The sequence below is a fragment of the Sinocyclocheilus anshuiensis genome, unplaced genomic scaffold, assembly GCF_001515605.1.
Source record: "Sinocyclocheilus anshuiensis isolate Anshui unplaced genomic scaffold, SAMN03320099.WGS_v1.1 scaffold179, whole genome shotgun sequence".
In the NCBI taxonomy this organism is placed as follows: Eukaryota; Metazoa; Chordata; class Actinopteri; order Cypriniformes; family Cyprinidae; genus Sinocyclocheilus; species Sinocyclocheilus anshuiensis.
Window position 1 is genome coordinate 704,706 of NW_015549577.1, and position 22,651 is coordinate 727,356.

Genomic DNA, 22,651 nt, shown 5'->3' on the forward strand with positions numbered 1-22,651 from the left:
TGAATTCAATAAACAATAAGTTCATTAAGAGACTTACGTTTTAGACGCCATATTGCTTGTTTTTGCTCTATTTCGCCAACAAAAATCATTCCGAATACAGCCACAGCGCTGTTTTGTGTCTCTGAGCAACATGACGGTGTTTCGTTCTTGAATGAATCAACCGTTTAAATTATTTGGTTCAATCGCAATGACTCACTTATTTACAGTGATTTGCTGCCACCTGCTGGCGGTTTTCATTTCACATTTCGGCTTTTTCTTTCTTTTCTTTTTTTTTTTGTGATTTTTTTCATGTTTTAAATCATTTCAAATATCAGTATTCAACGTTTTATGTTTAATATATCAAAACATTATTTATGCATTTGCAATTGCAGGTTAAATGCATTCATGTCTTGCATTAAACAAAATACATGTGTGTAAATACATCTAAATGCCACTTCAGATGCAGCTTCTGTGTTGATTTAGCAGACTGCGCTTGTCGGAAGGAGGGACTTTGTAGAAAACGAAGCGTTTGAGAGAGGCGGGGCATAGAGGACCTACAATAATGTACAGTATTTGAAAAATAATCTGTTTTTTGAACATTAAAGCATGTCAACATATTCTGTTACACCAAATACACAAAATAATGATCTTTAAAAAAGCATCATATGACCCCTTTAAAACCCAAACCAAGCCATTTACACAACGCATATTCAGCAGCGCATTTTTTAGACGGACAAATATGACTGCTGCACTCGCGTCTCACACAAGGGATGCAGCCATGAAAAGTTAAAACAGTTTAAACTTTTAGAAAACACGTCGCGAATTTGTGGAGGTTTATTCCTTTTCACTGTGTCTCTTATGTTTTTAAATGCAATCTGCATGATGGGCGATTTGGCTCTTTGTATTAAGCAATATATAAATACATGATACTGTTTTGTTCATAATTGTTTATGCAATTTACGAAATTATATTAGATTTATATGAGTTAATTTAGACGTAATGCACGTTTTTTGAATAGACGGTTATTTCCATGCGTTGACATTATGTGCTGCATTATTTTGCTCATTGCGCCCTCCTGTGGCTTCGGGAGACAAGCCAAAAGTTTCCTTAAAACCTATTTAATCTGCATATAAAACATTAGAAATTAGATATTTGTTTAAGTTTTATTGTGTGTTTGACTGTTAAAGCAAAAAAATATTTGTTGTTTGTCTCAATAAATTGGGTTAATTTATAAATACAGTGGTTAAATTAAAAAAAAAAATTCTATTGCTCTTTGTTTTAAAAAAGGTTATAAAACATTTCAATAATTATCGATACTGAGCGATATGAAACATTATATCGTTGATAAATGTTTTAGCTATATCGCCCAGCCCTAGCGCAGTTTATGCTATAATACCTTGAGTCGTGCAATATCATAGACCAACCTTACCACACTAGCAGACAGTAGCAATGTAATCACCCGGAATACCCAAGTAATGGCACAGAAACATGGTAAAACCACTCAGAACACCTTAGCAAAAGGCATAGCAAAGGTCTGTTAAACACCATAATATCCTAGAATCATGGCGGTGAGTTTTGCATAGACAAGCACTCTCTAATATCGCTTATTTTCATAATCAGACCTTATACACAGTGCTGAGGTATGAACAATTTGTTCAATGGAAATTAAAAGGTTAGTGACCGTTCGCCTCTAGGGATTGCTAGCTGGCAAAGGGACCTAATGAAAGAGGATTTGTTACTTAGAACACGAAAAGCCAATTAATCCTCACACAGAATATGTTAAAGAGCATAGCTTATGTTTTTAAAAGGGAATCAATTATTTAGCCTCGCCGTTTGAGAGCCTTTTATGTGGATCTCAATGCAGAGCCCCAAAGCATGCATGTGTTTGTCAGGTTTGAGTGCTGCTTTCAAGGAGGATTTAATGTCATTGGAACAAAGCTGTGCTCCTGGCCTGGCGACATTGCATTCAGTTACTGTGCCATTACCATGGTTCACCCCTTACCTCCGTCACGGAAACGTGGAGAGCAGACAGTAAACCATGCCAGAATGTTTTACTGCAAACATAGCTATCACAATCCTGTCCGACTCCTCAGTGTAAAAGCCTACAGTCCCACTGGTTGGATTAATAGAATTCGTGCACACTGGTCATAATTAGATACATGTGAGCTCAAAACACCCCTGAGCATTTGCAAAGTAAATGTTTTCTCCACCGCAAGACAGGCCATGATATGTCTTGCATTTTATTATTATATTTTATTAGCAGCAATGTCAGAGTTCGTGATTAGATGCTTTGAAATGATGCAAAAAAAAAAAAGATTTATTGCAGTCAGGGATTTGGTGTCTTGTTTCAGGCGTTAAACTGGAGTGGGGCTAATAGGATCATTTCATTTCCTCTCTCCAGATTCATTAGGTTTTATGTGCGTTGAAGTGCGGAAAGCCGCGCAACCCGCTATCTAGCTGTTATTTCCATCATATCTATTTCATTCACTAGTCAGTATTATCACATTGCTTTATTGAGATTAGATGCTTGGTAGAGAATTGTTGCTCTAGGTATTACCTTAAGAAATATTTCTGTCTGCTGTATACACTAGTTAGACCGATGTATGCTGCTTCATGTTTTTGTGGAAACCACGATACACTACCATTCAAAAGATGGGGGTAAGCAAATAAAAACTAAATAATAATAAAATAATTAAAAGAAAGAAAGAAAGAAAGAACGAAAGAATGAAAGAAAACGTATTCAGCAAGGATGCGTTAAATTGATCAAAAGTGATCAAATATTTGCTGTTTGAACTTTCTATTCATAAAAGAATGTTGAAACAAAATGTATCAAGGTTTCCACAAAAAAACTGTATTCAACATTGATAATAAGAACCATTATTAATAATTAATCACCACATTTGCATATTAGAATGATTTCTAAAAGATCATGTGAAACTGAAGGCTGAAGTAATAGCTTCTAAAAGTTCAGCTTTGCTATCATAGCAATAAATGGCATTTTAAAATATACTAAAATAGAAAACAGTTCCTTTAAAGGGGTGGTTCACTGGTTTTTTTCTAGGCTTGATTGTGTTTATGGGGTGCAGTCTAACATGTGTTAATGCTTAGTTTAAAAAAAAAAAAAACGCATTATTTTTCACACAATTTACCTTTATTCCACGGGCACTGTCCCGTTTCTGAGAAACGGGCTGATCTTTTCCTGTTTTTATGAAGCCCCACCCTCAGAAATAGGCGATGGGCTCTGATTGGTTAGCTAGCCCAGTGTGTTGTGATTGGCTAAACCGCCTCTAGTGCGCGTCTTGATTTTTTTATAACTTGTGAATCCATTAGAATCGTTAGAAGACAGAATTGCGATTCATATATGAATAGATTTTTACGTGCACCCCTAGTTTTCTCTTCCTCTTCTCTAAAGTAGCGCAGCATGGCCTCGCCCCCTTTGCTGCCTTTCCCCGAGGGCGGGGTTTATCTGGGTTTGTGATGTCACAAACCCAGGAAGTAACTTGTTGTAGTCCCTACCAGCCGTTTTTTTAGGCATTAAACTGACAGAATTTTAAAAGACGATATCTCCGTTTGCATTGAACTTTCAGGTTTGTAACTTTGCAGATATTGTTTATGCTCAAACAGCAAAATTACACACTAACTAACGTTAAAAAAGTGAAATCGCAATCAACCACCCCTTTAAATCATAATAATATTTCACAGTATTACTTCTTTTACTGGATTTTTGATCAAATAAATGTAGCCTTGTTGAGCAGACTTCTTTACAAAAAATGTGTTTGTCTACTGACCAAATAAATTTCCCATGTATTTTTAGCAATTTTGAGTCAATATTCTGTAAAATAAGTGTTCAGCCATTTTGTGAAAATCTTATTTGTTATCATAAAATATTTACAGTGAGGTCCACTGGGAGACCACATTGAAAATATTAACCTAACCTGTTTAATTCAGACATGGAAATAAAGAAAGTTTTAGGTTTTTGGGGGGGGAAATACACAAAATATTTCAAATTGGAATAATTTTCCAATCTAGTCTTTCACATAATATAAATTGCATTAAAATTATTAATTTGAATAATGTAAAAAATATATAACATTATTAATTAATACATTTAAAAAATAAGAAGTCTAAGAAGTATTCCATTTTCTCAGACACTTGGACCCCATTGTACATTGGCCTTACATCCACTATCAGCCACCCTCCACTCTAGATAACAGTAACGGTTCACTATAAACATGACTACAAATAACAGCTTTATATGATTATTCCTATGGATACTGGCAGCCAGGTTTGTCCTGCAGTATGAATAATCATGGCCAAACATGTCGCTGATGACACTGAGTTAGGGCTGCACAATTAATCGAATTTCTAATCGCAATTACAATTATGGATGCCACAATTATGTAATCGTTCAAAGCGGCAATTAATCGTTCAAAGTCCACTTATGTTATTCTGCACGCTTAAGATAATGTTTTCTTTTCTTTCTATATGTTATCTTAAGGGTTTTTCCATTGTTTTAGTTTTAGTATAACATTATAATAGGCACCCGTGCCTTGACGTTGCGACGTACGAGCACTGTTGTTCACTTGGCATCATCCGACACCCGCCCTATGTGCATCGTTCAACCCGCAGAATTTTCAATGTGTACCAGTCAACATCTACTAGTATTCCGTGTATCTGGTCAAAAAACAGAACTTTGAATAAACTGACTCTTCTACAGAGCGACCGTCATTCACAACGATCGCTTGTTTTCATAAATAGGACAAACTTCAGTTACAACACAACTGGAAATAAAGGTGTACTACAAAATCACTTTGCTCTCCTCAACTGCCGCTCCATCTCAGATAAGGGTCCTTATCTAAATGAACTTACTTCAGACAACAACCTGGATATGTTATTTCTTACTGAAACTTGGCAAACACCAAATGATTTTGTACATCTTAACCTGCTTACACCGAACGGATATCAATACTTGTCTAAACCGTGTTTACATGGTAAAGGGGGTAGTCTTGCGGTCATCTACCGGAACTCTTTATCTATCACTCAGCTGGATTTTCACATTCCTAAGTCCTTTGAGTACATGGTTCTGAAAATTGGATCAAGCTGTCCTCTTATAATTATCCTTATTTATAGGCCACCTAAGCAGCAAACTGAATTTTTCTCGGAACTATGTGAACTATTAACTTTAGCTTGTGCTGCATCGTCCCAGGTCATCTTACTTGGTGACTTTAACATACATGTTGATACTGTCTGCTCTAACAGCACTCAATTGAAGACTGTACTGGACTACTTTAATCTTACCCAGAATGTTAATTTCCCAACCCACACTCATGGTCATACACTTGACTTAGTTTGTACGTCTGGTGTGAATAACATCTCCATCAGTAGTCATGCTATTCCTATCTCTGATCATAAGCTTATCACTTTTGACTTTACGTTAATACATCCTACTAAATGTGCTGGTAATACTACCATTTCTTATCGCAAAAACAATGCTATCAATTTTAATACTTTTGCTGCTTCAGTTGCTTCCTCTACTATTTCTGATGTTTTCAAATTCACCTGTCCATATGTGATATCTGACCTATATCATTCTGTTATTGTTGATGTTTTAGATGAGCATGCTCCAATTAGGACTAGGTCTGTTCCTTTGTCCCACACCTCTCCCTGGTATAATGCTGAGCTTCGTGCTATGAAGGCAAAAGGCAGACAGCTTGAACGCCTTTTTAGAAAAACTGGCCTACTGAACATTTTCAAATATTTTCTGAACATATTAGGCATTATAAAACTGCCTTGAATGCAGCACGCTCTTCCTATATTTCCGACATCATCAATAAAGCTAACAATAGGCCAAAAACACTGTTTAGCATGGTTAATAAATTAGTCCAGCCACCTAGCCATAGTCTCAGCCAATATGAATGTGATGATTTGTGTGGCTCTTTCTTGCACCACTTTCAAATAAAACTGGATGCTCTATGTGGGTCTCTTGGCACTGAACCAACCACTTCTACTTGTGAGCAAGCTCAAACTATTCAACTGTTAAATAATTTTACCTTGACAACTCCAACCTTAATTGCTGAAATAATACAGAACTCTAATTCTTCCACATGCCAGCTAGATCTTCACTGAAAACTGCTGCTGTTACTCCTGTTCTTAAAAAACTAAACCTGGACCCAGCTGATTTCACCAACTATTGTCCAATCTCCAATTTACCATTTATTTAGAAAATTATGGAAAAATTTGTTGCCAATCAGCTACAGTCTTTTCTAGCTCTCAGCGATCAGTTAGATGCATTTCAATCTGGTTTTCGCTCTCATCACAGCACTGAAACTGCTTTAGTTAAGGTTGTCAACGATTTGTTACTCTCTGGTGACTCAGGTAATCTCTCCATTCTCCTGCTGCTCGACCTCAGCTCAGCATTTGACGCCAGGGCTCTGTTCTTGGGCCATTACTATTCATTACTTACATCATGACTCTTGGACATATTATCCGTCGTCATGGTTTTCTTTATCACTGTTATGCTGATGATATTCAGATATACACTGCATGCAGACCAGATTCTATTCACCAGACCACATCACTATCTACCTGTGTCAATGAGCTAAAGGCCTGGCTAAATGCGTTACTGTATGTATCTTTGTTTCCAGTACATAATTGTACCATGATATGCAACTGCAATCATGTCTATTCCCGGCCTGGGCAAATGTCCACTGTCCACTTAATTTGATTAATTGATTGTGAAATGTTTATGATTATGTGAATCGACTGTCTATTGTGTTACTGCGTTTGTACGGTGTCCTTGAGCTTGGGAAAGGTGCTATATAAATTAAACATATTATTATTATTATTAATACCATTCATATTTTTATAATTTAAAGAAGAAACCAATCCGATGTATATATGACATTTGAGACTTAATACTATAGAAAAGCACTAAAGGTTTACAAAACAGAAATTTTAATTACTGGCCCCCCTTCACTAACAAAAATAGTATAGTATTATAGTATAGTATAGTATATAGTACATATAGTAAATGCTCCCAGTTTCAACCTTGATGCTACAACAATTTTTCCATCTGCTACTGTCAGAAATGTAGGCATTACTCTTGATCCTTCACTGACTCTGGATGTTTACATTAGTAAACTATCCAAAGCTGCATTTTTCCAGCTTCGCCGTTTAGCCCAACTTCGATCCTATGTTTCTCCAAAAGATGCTGAATCATTAGTGCATGCTTTTATTACATCACGCCTCGACTACTGTAATGCTCTTTTTGCCGGATTACCATTGCACTCTATCTCTCGTTTACAATATATTCAAAATTCTGCTGCAAGAATATTAACCCATACTAAACGAACTGCTCATATTACCCCTATTTTATTTAAACTCCACTGGCTTCCTGTATCATCTCGCATTACTTACAAAATTCTTCTGCTTACTTTTAAATCACTCAATGGCCTTGCTCCTCTGAGTGAATGGCACTGTAGTATTTTTAAAAATGGACCCTAGAGATGAAGGGCTTGTGTGGGTTGCTGGACAGTGGAAATATAAACAGCGCTTCAGAATGAGTGTTTAAAGCTGATATACACTAAACAAACTGCCGTTGGCGGACAGCGACTTTAAGATTTACTGGCTTCTGCCACCACTCTGAGTGTGGGGGATCCTGGGAACATATGTGGATGAATCAGAGCCGACCCACTTCCAAGTGGGTCAGTCTTGGGTTATCGTGTCTGCCAAACACTTCCTCGAAGTGGGATTTAATTTTTCACGGAATGATTTAGGAGCACCAAGTGGAACTGGATCTTACTCTTCTAATTTTAACATTCTCCTCTCTTCGCCTTAATCTCTTGCTTTTGTTTACTCCTCACGGAACTTGCTGAAAGTGTTACCTGAGTTGCATATCTCATTGGACCGTAACCTTATGTGCTAAACATCCAATGCAGTTCTCTCCTGTAAGCAGCAAAGTCGCCTGCAGTTCAAGTTCAGGACCTTTCACATGCCTTCTCTAGTCCTGGAGGGTACAGGCTGAAGGTCTGCAGGTTTAAAAATAGGAGTGAATGTGATCAGGTTCCGAGTTTTATTTTCAAAGCTCAGAGGAATCCTGGGAGCGCAGACTGGTGGCCTGCAGAGGCAGAACTCTTCTGGTCCTGTGTTATGGCCTGCAGGGGAAGAGGCTTTACATGCTAGACACAGAACTAGCTGTCTATACACAGCAGGATGTCTTTGGAGATCTTCTGTGAACACAATAATTCCCCCTGAGCTTTTTCAGCTCTCTAGTTTTAACATATTGGGAATAGATTTGCATCTGTTTGGTTAGATTTCCTAGCAGTGAAGTCGATAGAATAGCAGTTAATTTTGGTTGCTGAACTCAGAATCACAAGAGGGGCGCGAGGTTCTGTGCCTGTGGTTTGAGAAAGTTCAGTTTGTTTATGCATTCTAAAAAAAAGCCATGTGAAATAAAAGGAGACCTGGTCCTTCTTTTTTATTTATGGGTAATGCAAAATCTGTCGTTTTAGCCCTGGATGCTTCATTAAACAAAAAATCATAATTAAAAAAAATAATCATTGCAAGAGCTTCTATGAGCATCTGTGCTTTATATAATGCATTTACTGTAAACTAGAGATAACTGTTTTTAGCAGCCATAAAAACACTACAAGTTACAATATGCTGTCAGCTAAACACTTGAATATCTGAATCATGCCAGCTGATACCACTTTATTTACATGCATTTTGTTGAGTTGTTTAGCATCCAACTCACCAAAGAAAGTAACACAAATTAACTGGAAAATTTTACATTAATAATTTTGTAAATGCAGGGACAAATTTACTAAACAACTCAACCAGATGCTAAATGCACTAAAATGCACTGGGGGAATTTAAATATTTGTATGAATTAAACGTTTTAATTTGTGCTGTTACTTAATCTGCAGATTTGGTGAATGCTTCATTAAAGGAATATTTCACAAAATTTCTGAAAATGTACTTACCCTCAGGCCTTCCAAGATGTAGATGAGTGTTTCTTCATAAGAACAGATTTGGAGAAATTTAGCATTACATCACTTGCTCACCAATGGATCCTCTGCAGTGAATGGGTGCCGTCAGAATGAGGGTCCAAACAGCTGATAAAAACATTACAATAATTCACACGACTCCAGTCCATCAATTAATGTATTGTGAAGTGAAAAGCTGCGTATTTGTAATAAACAAATTCACCATCAAGACATTTTTAACTTCAAACCATTGCTGTTCTGGCTTAAATAGGAGCCCTATCCATAACATTGCTTTCTGTAGTGAAAGTCATCTTGTATGAATCAGGAAAGAACTATGCACAGATCAAGCACTGTTTACAAGTGAAAACAGTCCAGAACAGTTCTAAACAAATATGTTGGTGGATTTTGATGTGCAAAACAACAAGGGATGGACTTTTTCACTGGAGGAAACATTATTATGGATTATGAACTGGCATTTTGACCAGAAGCATAAAAAGTTTAACGTTAAAATACCTTAATGATGGATTTGTTTCTGACAAACACACAGCTTTTCATATTAACCGATGGACTGGAGTCATGTGGATTACTTGTGGTTTATTGTGATGTTTTTATCAGCTGTCTGGACTGCCATTCTGACGGCACCCATTTACTGCAGAGGATCCATTGGTGAGCAAGTGATGTAATAATACATTTCACCAAATCTGTTCCGATGAAGAAAAAAATTAATCTACAACTTGGATGGCCTGAGGGTGAGTAAATTTTCAGCAAATTTTCATTTTTGGGTGAACTATTCCTTCAAACAAAAATACGTTCATTGCAAGAGCAGCAACATGATTAACTTGCATATGGGCATCTGTGTTACATTCAACAAATATGTTGGTGGATTTTGATGTGCAAAACAACATAATAAACGTTATTATGGATTATGAACTGGCATTTTGACCAGAAGCATAAAAAGTTTAACGTTAAAATACCTTAATGATGGATTTGTTTCTGACAAACACACAGCTTTTCATATTAACCGATGGACTGGAGTCATGTGGATTACTTGTGGTTTATTGTGATGTTTTTATCAGCTGTCTGGACTGCCATTCTGACGGCACCCATTTACTGCAGAGGATCCATTGGTGAGCAAGTGATGTAATAATACATTTCACCAAATCTGTTCCGATGAAGAAAAAAATTAATCTACAACTTGGATGGCCTGAGGGTGAGTAAATTTTCAGCAAATTTTCATTTTTGGGTGAACTATTCCTTCAAACAAAAATACGTTCATTGCAAGAGCAGCAACATGATTAACTTGCATATGGGCATCTGTGTTACATTCTTTGAATAATGCAATAATGCATAATACTAGAAAGAACTGTGTTTTTAGCAGCCATATTTTCAAAGGAATTTCTTTGCCAATTTTACACACTAAAAGTTAGAGTATGCTGTCAGCTATATACAATACACTATATACACTATAAACAATATCAAACCATATGGATTATGGTTTGAGCCCCGAAATAGCTTTAAATATGTATTTACTCTGCAGGTGTTATTCTGGAGCAGCTTGTGATGGCTTTATTTTTAAATGTGTATTTTTGTAACTGTATATGACCGGCTTTGCCACCCTGTTTTATTTCTGTTCTCCTTGGCCTGTTTGTATCAGTAGCCACACTGCAGGATAATGGTCGCCCTTGGGGTTCTGCATATTCAGCTGTACTAGGCAGGAAAGGGTGGTTCACATTACCGAGCATTAACATTCGCAGATCTGTCCAGGTAGTTAGCTGCTGTGTCATATCAGCAATTTGCTGACCTGATTTGGCAGATGCTGGTGTAGCTTTCAGTCTGAATTAAACATGCATACTTTTCTACTTATGTACTTAATCCTCTACTTTTTTATATGCTATCTTTCATACTCTCTGTCTCTATTTTAAGTTAAAGTACTGGTATTTTTCTCAGCTTGTGTTACAGTGTATGTTTTCACACCCTCTTTTGTAATATCCTGCAGCTATCTAGACAAACCTGATGCTCAGGTTTACATAATCCCTCATATTGTCGCTGCATTAGCTGCTTTTGTTGAAACCATCATAAGTTGACATTGAAATAACTTTATTATGTTTATTTCATAAAAAGCAAATTTGACAAGTGTATACAGTGGTTCTCAACAGGTGGGTCGTGGCCCAAAAAATGGATCTCAGGTCTAAAATATAAATACTAAATGCAAATAATAAAATGCAATTAACTATACAGTACCGTTCAAAATTTTGGGGTCAGTTTTTTTTTTTTTAACAAGGTTGCATTAAACTGATCAAAAGTGACAGTAAAAAATGTTACATTGTTACAAGATATTCCTATTTCAAGTAAATGCTATTCTTTTGAACTTTTTATTCATAAAAAAATATATATCATGGTTTCCACAACAATCTTAAGCAGCACAACTGTTTTCAACATAAATTATCATAGAAATGTTTGCTGAAAATGCTGCTGAAAATTCAGCTTTGACATCACAGGAATAAATTACATTTTAAAATATATTAAAATAGATAACAGTTTTTAAATAAATTAAATAAATGCAGCTTTGGTGAAAATAAAACATGAAAATAAAAATTCTTACCTACCCCAAACTTTTGAAAGGTAGTGTATCATTTTGAATAGTTTGAATAGCAACACAACAATAGGCTTCTTATCTTTAACAACACAGAAAATGGCCCAAATTTGATTAAATATAAGTTTACTTGCAACTAGGGGTTGCACCGACTAATCGACTAGTCGACTATAATGCTCTGACATGATGCTTTAAGCTTGACGTCGACTAGTCGCTGGTCCAATAGAGGGCGAAACAGGATAAGAAATCTTTGAAGGACTTCCACATTTATGCTCCATTTCCAAACAGTTCAAATGACAAATAAATGCATACTCTGAAAGTAATTAATTCACACACGCAATCGCTCTCACTAACGCATTGATATGAATGTAATCTTTACTGTGCTTCTTTATCTGTATCTGATTTAGAATGAGCAAAAATCTGTGAGAAGTATAACGACCCAAAGACAAAAGAACTGATAAAAAAGCTGTTATAGGAGCAACAGCCATGTGGGCAGCGCTGTGTCATATGCCATAGCTGTGCACAAGGTGTTTATCACAGCTCCAGACTTATTTGTTCATTAATGACGTCATCAGCGACTAGTCGACTTCGACTCGACTTTTATCACATAAAAGTCGACTTAAAAAAATCAGAAGTCGTTCAACCCCTACTTGCAACATGAATAAAAATGGTATATGGTAATAATCGTGATAATACTTTTGCACATTTTACATTTTGAAGCTTGATTTTATTTTTTATTTACTTTTGCACGATCAAGAAAAAAAAATACTGAAATCAAAAAGAAAAATCAGCTATGAACCACTGAAGTACAGTACTGTTAGAGACCGTACAAGACACAAATTTTTTTTTATTTATTTAAAAAAAAAAACTCAGCTATTTACCTGTTACAAGCATCACAGCCATTACTGCCTATAAAGCAGAACAACTGATAGCATCATATGTGTTGTTTCACATGTGACGGATAGTTGTGTAGGGGTGTGGAAGGGCACAGGAATCAGAGAAAGTAAAAGCTTGCCATTTTCTAAAGGCCTGTTCTACAACCCACCCTCCTACTTAGGCCTTATAAGACAATTCAGAGCAGCTTTCTCTCTGACAGCATCGCCAGTCGTGTTCCCTTTCATGGGAACTTCGAACTGCGTCCTCTAGGGGTCGCTATGGGGAACGCCTCGTCGTGACCCGTGTCTGAAGCATACATTGAAAAAACACCAACTCGTTGGCCGGCGACAGCCATGACGTCACTACCGGTGCAACTATAGTATAAATAGGCGCCGGGAGCACACATCATTCTCTTCTTCGTCTTCATTGACTGTTTTGTTTGAAGCGTGCATTTCTGTGGTAAGAGCGATCTCTATTCATCTCATTATGGCGAGCACTAGCAAAGCGTTTAAGGATGTGTGCATCCGTGTTGACGTTGTTTAACATCTGATGACATACACGATTTATGCGTTATTTGTTTGGGCAAAGAGCACGCACGCGATGTCTCCGAGGGGGCAATCGGCGTGCACTGCGAGCGTTTTTTCCAAGGGAAAAAGCTCCGCTCTCGTTTGTCTCTCTTTTCGAGGAAAGAGGGGCAGCCATCTGCTTCCCGCGATTCAGGCCCCGCCGCTGCTGAGGCACGGAAGGGAATGAGCTCGTGGGGATCGCAGGTGGATCTGGACGATGATTTTGAAGGCGGGGTTTCCCTTTCGTGAGCCGCTGGAGGATGATGTTATTTCATTTAACATTGTCTGATCAAGAGTGGAAACACATGAAAGGATCATTTGAGGGTTTGAGGTGCCCTGACAAAACAAAGGGGTGGAGTGAGTGTTTAAAGGAGTGAACTGCACCTGAAGGATTTGGGCTGTTATGTGCAAATCAGGTGGCAGATTACAGCTGGGCAGAGGTGTAAAGTATTGGAGTAAATGTAATTAGTTACTGTACTCTGGGAATGTCTGGTCCAAAGACAGCTGTTTTGTTTTTTGTAAAACATGTAAGAGGTCTTTTTCCAGAAATTCTGCAAAAATCATAAGGGTTGCTAGTTACAAAAAAGAATGTGTTGCATTTAGGAGCAGTGTTATTGTTAAAGGAATAGTTAAAAAAAGCAAATTGCTAAATATTTTCTCGCCCTTAGGCCATCCAAAATGTAGATGAGTTTTTCTTCATAAGAACAGATTTTGGAGAAGTTTAGCATTACATCACTTGCTCACCAATGGATCCTCTGCAGTGAATGGGTGCCGTCAGAAAAAGAGTCCAAACAGCTGATAAAAACATCACTATAATCTACAAGTAATCCCCACGACTCCAGGCAATTCATTAACATCTTGTGAAGTGGAAAGCTGCATGTCTGTAATAAACAAATTGTTAAGACTTTAATGATGGATTTAATGCTACATTTCTCCAAATCTATTCTGATGCAGAATAAAACTCATCTACATCTTGCACATCTAGTTCAAGCTGAAGTACTAAAATTGCTAGAACTAAAACTGAAGTAAAGATTATGGGTAAATATAAATTATAAAAACAGATGACAAAAGCACACAACAAAATTAGTAAAACTAAAAATTTAAATGAAATCTAAACATAAAAGCTAATTCAAAATATTAATAAATACTATAACAGTATATCAATAATACTAAAATAACACATCTTAGAAGACAAAATGCCTTACTGTTGTGTGTCTACATTAGGGGCTGGGCGGTATGATGGTATATATCGTTACCACGGAATACAGAGATTTTGCTATATCGTGTATTCCGCGATATGCAAATATATCTGCGTAACATAGTACTACTTAAAAGTTATATACACCTTTGAGTGACAAGGAAACATGCATGAATGAGAAAATGAAGAGTGGGACATAATTGATAGTAATTAAGTGCAATAAGCAGTGAAAGAACTCAATCAGCTGCTCGCGCTGACTGACACACACTGAGAAAGCGCCTCTCTCAGTCAGCATGCGATCGCCAATTTGGGACTTGCATGATATTTAATGAAGTTATTAAGCGCAATAAGCAGTGAAAAATAACTCAATCCGCTGCTCGCGCTGACTGACACACAGCCAAAGCACACACTCAGAAACCGCCTCTCTCACAGCATACGATCGCGAAAACAGATCTCTTACTATGCCGGCAAATCTATGCCAAAAAGAACCGAGTGCACCGGTTATGTTTACGCACACTGTAAATTGCTTCCGCGAGAGGATAACAGTTCCATGCGTGAGGAAACGGGGGCCTGCAAGCTCTTTTTAAACACTTGCGCGCGCATCACCTGTGCGCGCAATACAAGCCCTCGTGAGTGAGGATATGTCTCATCTCACGTGCGTGATCATTCCCCTCATTCTCGTGCTCCATATTTTTTCACATGCTTGCTTTTGCTCGCGAGAACACTTTTATTTTTGGCAGTCATAGGGCGGGACTTGCTGTTTTAATTGTAATCTCAAACGCCATTGGTTACTTCCCCTTTTCCGGAAGTCAGCTGTGATTGGATGCCTGAGAAAAGGCAATCCATAATTCACATGTGACCTGAGACATGGCTTTATCAACAGACCAGATACGGAGCGTGAGAATGAGGGGGATGATCACACACATGCGATGAGAACGCTTCCCCGCCAAAGACGAGTTTTTACGGATTTTCGTGTTTTCACTGTTATACACTCGGGGGGCGCTATTACGCATCTTCTGAACGAGTACAAAACCTCCCGAATAAAAACACATGTGAACAGGACTAGTGGTCGACCGATATTGGTTTTTTGACAGCCGATGCCGATATCTTGGAAAGCAGGGTGGCCGATGGCCGAAATAAAGCCAATATATTTGTATTTATTTTAATTAATATTTAGGAAATTTGAAATCATTTGAAAATGGATAAAAAAATTAGCGGCTCCCTGATGCGGCAAAAATCGTGGGAGCGAAACGCATGTTTTGCGGAAGCAGGCGGCAATGGTCAGAGATTCAGCAGGAGCAAGATTAAGAAAACAGCCAAATCCCGGACATTTTGGGCGATTAAGAAATTCCGGCCGGACGCATTTTTGTAGGTCCAAAAAGAGGACATGTCCGGGGAAAAGAGAACGTATGGTCACCCTAATATATAATCTATTGCTAATCTTGCCTTTCTATTACTAATAATATATAAGCAATCGTTATAATACTTCTTGTATACATTTTAATTCCTTTGTTTGACAGTTCTATTGGATTATTAGACAGACTTTTGTCCATATTAGACAGAACTGTTAACGACGACAGCGAACAAGAGGGAGAATGTGAGCACTGTGTGTTTTGCTTCTTTTTCTTATTTTTAATAACAAAAACTAAAAAGTAAAAGTAGCTATATCGAGATAAATATCGTTATCATGAAATAAAATTTCTCATAGTGTGAAATAAGATTTTGGTCATATCGCCCACCCCTGGTCTACATTAATTACACTTACAATATGCAACTGATTGTCAAACCGCTTTTAAAAGAAGAAATGTTGGTGCTAGACAGAAATAATTCAGCTGTTCCAAAACACATGCTGTTTTTCTCTGGAACACAAACAGAGAAACTTTGAAGATTTTTACACACAGCTAGCTATCATATGACTTCAAATGACTTGGAATATAGAGTGCATCAGTCATATGGGCTACTTTATGGTGTCCTTTTTGTAGTTTGACAGCCATTGTATGGAGCTGTGTAAAATTATTCAAAACTCCTCTTTGGTTTTCCATGTCAAAAATAGCAGCAAATGAGTTTGGAATAACATTAGGAGTAATTATTGGCAGAATTTTCTTGGATTTCAGTTCAATATCTTTTAAGGAGTGTTTATCTTGAGTGCACAGTTGCAATGTTTACATTTGCATCTCTAATGGAAATTAGATTAATACAAATTGTATGCAGGGCATATTTACATCCAGAGATGTGCCACTGGGTCTGTGTCAAGCATGTAGCTTAGCGATAAGTCTAATCGCTGCAGATCACATTGTGGGAGTTCTGAGCGAGCCATGGTTATTCTGAAAATAGGAAAATGTAATTGTGAATGCTCAGGAGGAACTTGGACAGCAAGCAAACATCCTTTGGTCACTGTAGGATGTTTACAAGCTTCAACTGCATTCAAAACAATAGTGCCGATAAGCAGAAAGAAAGATTCCTTACAAATCTATATACAAGTACACAGTCCTGTGCCACTATAGTTTTTTTTTTCTTTGTATAAATATAAGACATCGCACGTGATCAATAAATGTATGATACCTGGTCTGCTGCATTAAGTACCACACATGCCAAAGTCTTATATTACCCTATGAGGTATATAGGGAAATTGGTGAGCACTGTGTGTTCAGGTGCTGCCGTTCTCAGCGCCGTCAGAATAAAAGTCCCGCCTCGAACGCATCGGCCAAACAGAAAAACTTATCGGCCGATGCCGATATTTGAAAAATGCTATATACAAGTACACAGTCCTGTGCCACTATATAGTTTTTTTTTTCTTTGTATAAATATAAGACATCGCACGTGATCAATAAATGTATGATACCTGGTCTGCTGCATTAAGTACCACACATGCCAAAGTCTTATATTACCCTATGAGGTATATAGGGAAATTGCCTGACTAACAAAGTTACCTTTTTTGTCTATCGATTGCAACTATAATAAGGTTACACACAAGCGAAATAGTCTGGAATGCTCAGCCATTTATCAGATTGCATGTTTGCAGGAAAGAGTGTCATTTTCGCTTATGAATAATGGCCCCAACAAGTTTTATTAAAAGAAGCATTATTGGATTTCCGTTTGTTGGCTAAGTAAGGATTGAGACTGGATTGAGGTTGGATTGAGACTGGTCATTACTCAGAGGAGTGCGTGCACTTAGCCTCGATTATATCCTGCTCATTCTGAATTGTTCTCCACTTGATGTGGCACATGAACGATTTAACTTCTGCAGTGACAACAATACAAATGTATTTTGATCAGAGCAAAAGTGAAAGAATTTCAACATGTTCTCCACAGTACTGGTATGTATGGAGCCTCTCATGACATACAGGGGAAAATATTGTGGATACAAGTAAAGAATTCATTCTGATGACTTAATATGTGCTCACATATTAATAATTTGTTCCCTCATTTTTGTTAAATCATGCCCAAGTTTAAATCATTTGTTCCCTCATTTGAGTTAAATAGAGTACTACAAAAAGGTGTTGCTTTATAAATTTAAAGTTCCTTATGAGCATAAAACAGGGGGATGTGGACTCGAGAGATGGGAGCAAGTACGATAATTACGGTATAACCGTAACATTTTTTCCGTTTGTTGGCTAAGGATTGAGACTGGATTGAGGTTGGATTGAGACTGGTCATTACTCAGAGGAGTGTGTGCACTTAGCCTCGATTATATCCTGCTCATTCTGAATTGTTCTCCACTTGATGTGGCACATGAACGATTTAACTTCTGCAGTGACAACAATACAAATGTATTTTGATCAGAGCAAAAGTGAAAGAATTTCAACATGTTCTCCACAGTACTGGTATGTATGGAGCCTCTCATGACATACAGGGGAAAATATTGTGGATACAAGTAAAGAATTCATTCTGATGACTTAATATGTGCTCACATATTAATAATTTGTTCCCTCATTTTTGTTAAATCATGCCCAAGTTTAAATCATTTGTTCCCTCATTTGAGTTAAATAGAGTACTACAAAAAGGTGTTGCTTTATAAATTTAAAGTTCCTTATGAGCATAAAACGGGGATGTGGACTCGAGAGATGGGAGCAAGTACGATAATTACGGTATAACCGTAACATTTTTAAAATCACATGAAAGCAAAACCAAAATCCATCCAAGTTTAAAAGTATGCAAAGCAGTTATCTTAATAAAACATAACTACAATGCATACTTAGAATAAAAAGAACAGAATGATAATATAGTTTTCATTGTTGTTTACCTAAAACTAGTGAACAAATTAGTAAAACGTGGCCAAAATTACCAAATGAATAAAGCAGGCTCATGTGTGAAGTCGTGGGAAAGAATTCTTCAAATTCTCTCAAATGCAAATCAGTTTGCAGGCAGATTTATTCACACACATGCATAACAATCAGATGACTATAAAGCTACATGATGGTAAGTAACACACAAACAAGCACATGTAATATGGCAAATTCTGATTATTCATCTATAGATACTCCCTCAAACCAATTTTGCACAGTTTTATTTATTGTTATAGCCCAGCTGCAAATCATTGGTGGTGCTACAATACCTCTGCCACAATCATGTAGAAGGAAAAAGTTATGTATTATTCACTGTGATGTTAACTTTATGGATGTATGGAAATAACTGATAGCCATGTCTTGTTTTTATCATAAATAGAATTAGCAATGAATCAGTAGATACATTTCAATCCTTTGAAAAAAAAAAAGGGCACTAAAGTACTCAACTCAGATATATTTAAACTTCAACCTAATGATCTGTAAAGTATTTAAGTACATTTTCTGAATTGCTTAATTATCAAGTTGCATTTCCTGTAGGGATTTGCACGATTAACTGAGTATTCAAGTGACAGCAGTGATTGATAATTAAAACACACTGATTGCATCAAAGCTGGTGTCAAATACAAAAATGGGGTTTAAACTAATTACATGATTTGTTTGTTATGGTGGCATTTTTGTGGTACCATGTGATTTCATAAGTGTGAGGAAAATGGCAACTTGTGTACATGGTGACTAAGTCAAGGGGACTGTTACACCACCAATGCATATGCATATATATATATATATATATACACACACACACACACATTTATTTATTTATTTATTTAGTCATTTAGCAGACGCTTTTATCCAAAGCGACTTACACATGAGGACAACAGGAGCAATCAATTGTAGTACTAAAACAACTAAAAACAGATCCAAAACTAAAAGCTAAAACTTTATAAATACTACTTATACACATTTTAAAAATAAAGAAATTAAATAAAAATGACAAATGCATACAACAAAATTTCAAAATGTAACATTTAAATGAAAAACAAAAAATAACTTATAAAGCACATATTCTGCATGACTATATTCTACATCCATAATCCTATCCTTAACAACTACCTTACTAACTATTAATAAGCAGGGGTTTGTTGAGGCAAAAGCCATAGTTAATGGTTTGTTAATAGTGAGAATTGTACCTTAAAATAAAGTGTGTATATATATTTTACATATTTTTTACAATTTATTTTACAGATTTATTTTTTATTAGTATTAAGTTCTTAAGTAGTTAAGTAGTTAATTTTTCCCCATATTTATTCATTTTTATTTTTATATGAATTACTTCTAATTTAGTAAATATTACATTAAACTAAATAGTATGTAATAATTTAATATTATTAAATGAAATGGTGTGATATATATTGGCCACCCTGCTCTAGGCATCATCAGCCATCAAAAACTCAATATCAGTTTACCACTAGTAGATTGTACAGTACATATAGTGTATGTTATTGTATTCAAAAAATGTAAACTATTTTTTATGTCAACACAACATCTTAAAAACAGCTATGGTGCGAAACAGAGGCTATTATAAAAAAAAGCACAAACTGAACTTGCTCCATCTCGCCTCATCTCCTGAGTACTGAGATGATTTATCTGTGTCAAATTCATTCAGTTAAAATGACCATAACACGTATCCAGTTTCCTCCCATGTGCTTGTACTCAAAGGCTCTAGCCTGCATGTTTATTCCCTCAAATGGAAAAGTAAACACCATTATTTCAGCTGCAGCCAATGACGACGCTACAAGCATTGGTCCTTGGGATCAGCCAGTGCTGTTTCATGATATGCTGCATTGTGGGTAACATTACGACTGGCTTTCACCATCTGTTTCTAATTTGCAATACCCCCCTTTGCTTTCCCTAGACTCCTGCAAGTGTGTGACCCAATATGAGTAGCATAAGTCCAAACAGACCTGAAGACATGCCATAACTTCCAAGTCAGCAATCAAGGGACATTATTTAGTAATATCTGGGAACGTTTCTTCAAATCAGCTGCTCTTTTTTACACAATATTTTCTATTGCGTATGAGGGTCCCTCATTGACTAAACTGTGTTTCACCACTGGGATTTAAAGCAACTGCACAATCTAGGTTAAAGTGTGTGTTTGACCTGGCTAGAATCACAAACTGTGAAAAATAACCGTTCTAGAGCTGAGGAGTGAATATTCAAGCTGTATTTACAATGGTTTTGCTGGTAATATAATTAAGCAAAACTATGAATATTGCAATGATTTTATTTGTCCATTAAGTTGAGGATTTGTCATGAGACTAATTCGCCCCATTAGACACATGCAGGGCATATGATGTGAATCAGTTCAAACAGCCTATTTAAGTGAACTGATTCAAAACGTATGATTTTATGATTCATTTGCATTAGCACACAGTTATATTGTTTCAGCCTATCTTGATAAGTGCTATAAGAACTGTAACCATCAGAGAGAAGAACTTCAAATATTATGAATTATAATATTCATTATAATTAAATAATATATAGTTATTGTATTCTGTGCATGTGTGTCTATATGTTTATGCATGGCGGGTGTGGGTCTATGTTTGCAATAGGCTAGAAAAGAAGACAAGTAGCCTACTTCTGTTTGTGTCAATAACAGCATAAGAGCCCTTAGAACTGTGCACAGTGTTTTATTGACATTACCTTCCTTGCAGATCGATAGTGGGTCGTTGGAAATGCCAAAGAAGATGACAGCTAGCTGCTGGATGATCTGTCTGTTTCTGCTGGGATCTGTCACAGAGGTGAAAGATTTTTTGCCGCATCATTTTTATAAACATGTATAAGATTTCTAGTTTTAAAATATGGAGTGCTGCAGTGATAATGTATTTAGGATTTTTTCATTGGCTTTCGGATTATTGCAGTTAATAAGCTCTGTGACCAATAAAAGTTCATAATGCTTATGCATTTTGTTCATCGTGATAATCTTCACAAATTAATGTCACCATCACTAAGCTTCTGACAACTCTTTAATTCCTTATTTAAAAAACATTTTTTCCTGAAGGTTTGAGTTGCTAGAATGTGATTATGAGGCTGTAAAAGCGAACTAGTTGAGTAAATGAGTTTACCTGTTTGGAGCAGGGTTATTATAGTTTACTAAAATTAAAAGTGAAAGTAAAATTAAAACCATAATATACATTTTAGTTACTTAAAATAAACATTAACTGAAATATTACTTTTTTTGCTAGCTGCAAAGGCAACACTTTTTTTTAGTTTAAATATATATAACAATGAAAAACTATAAAGACATAAAAAATAACTACTAATAATGACAAAACACACAAAAAAATACTATATACACTGAACAAAATTATAAACGCAACACTTTTGTTTTTGCCCCCATTTTTCATGAGTTGAACTCAAAGATCTAAGACTTTTTCTATGTACACAAAAGGCCTATTTCTCTCAAATATTGTTCACAAATCTGTCTAAATCTGTGTTAGTGAGCACTTCTTCTTTGCCGAGATAATCCATCCACCTCACAGGTGTGGCATATCAAGATGCTGATTAGACAGCATGATTATTGCACAGGTGTGCCTTAGGCTGGCCACAATAAAAGGCCACTCTAAAATGTGCAGTTTTATCACACAGCACAATGCCACAGATGTCGCAAGTTTTGAGGGAGCATGCAATTGTCATGCTGACTGCAGGAATGTCCACCAGAGCTGTTGCCCGTGAATTGAATGTTCATTTCTCTACCATAAGCCGTTTCCAAAGGTGTTTCAGAGAATTTGGCAGTACATCTAACCGGCCTCACAACCGTAGACCACGTGTAACCACACCAGCCCAGGACCTCCACATCCAGCATCTTCACCTCCAAGATCGTCTGAGACCAGCCACCCGGACAGCTGCTGCAACAATCGGTTTGAATAACCAAAGCTGAAGTGCAGTACTAAATGAAAAAAAATATGATCTTTGATCAAAATTAGAAAAACTTACACATCATCATCCTGTTCAAAAGTTTACACCCCCCGGCTCTTAATGCATCGTGTTGCTTTCTTGAGCATCAGTAAATGTTTTCACCTTTTGTAATTGTTATGTATGAGTCCCTCAATTAAATTAAATTAATTTAAATTAATGCATTTAGCAGACGCTTTTATCCAAAGCGACTTACA

General features: G+C 36.5%; 1 protein-coding gene across 2 annotated transcripts in view; it reads left to right on the forward strand.

Moving 5' to 3' along the window:
• The window catches only part of calcrla (calcitonin receptor-like a), a 36,938-nt gene that overhangs the window by 1,861 nt on the left and 12,426 nt on the right, over positions 1–22,651 (forward strand). The window contains exons 1-2 of one of the 2 annotated variants that reach the window (XM_016445621.1): positions 18,537–18,615; positions 21,194–21,280. In XM_016445621.1, the coding sequence (XP_016301107.1) occupies positions 18,610–18,615; positions 21,194–21,280 (93 nt within the window). In that variant the 5' untranslated portion in view covers positions 18,537–18,609. Of the gene's footprint in view, positions 1–18,536; positions 18,616–21,193; positions 21,281–22,651 lie in introns of those variants that run through there. The other variant, XM_016445622.1, reaches the window with a different exon arrangement.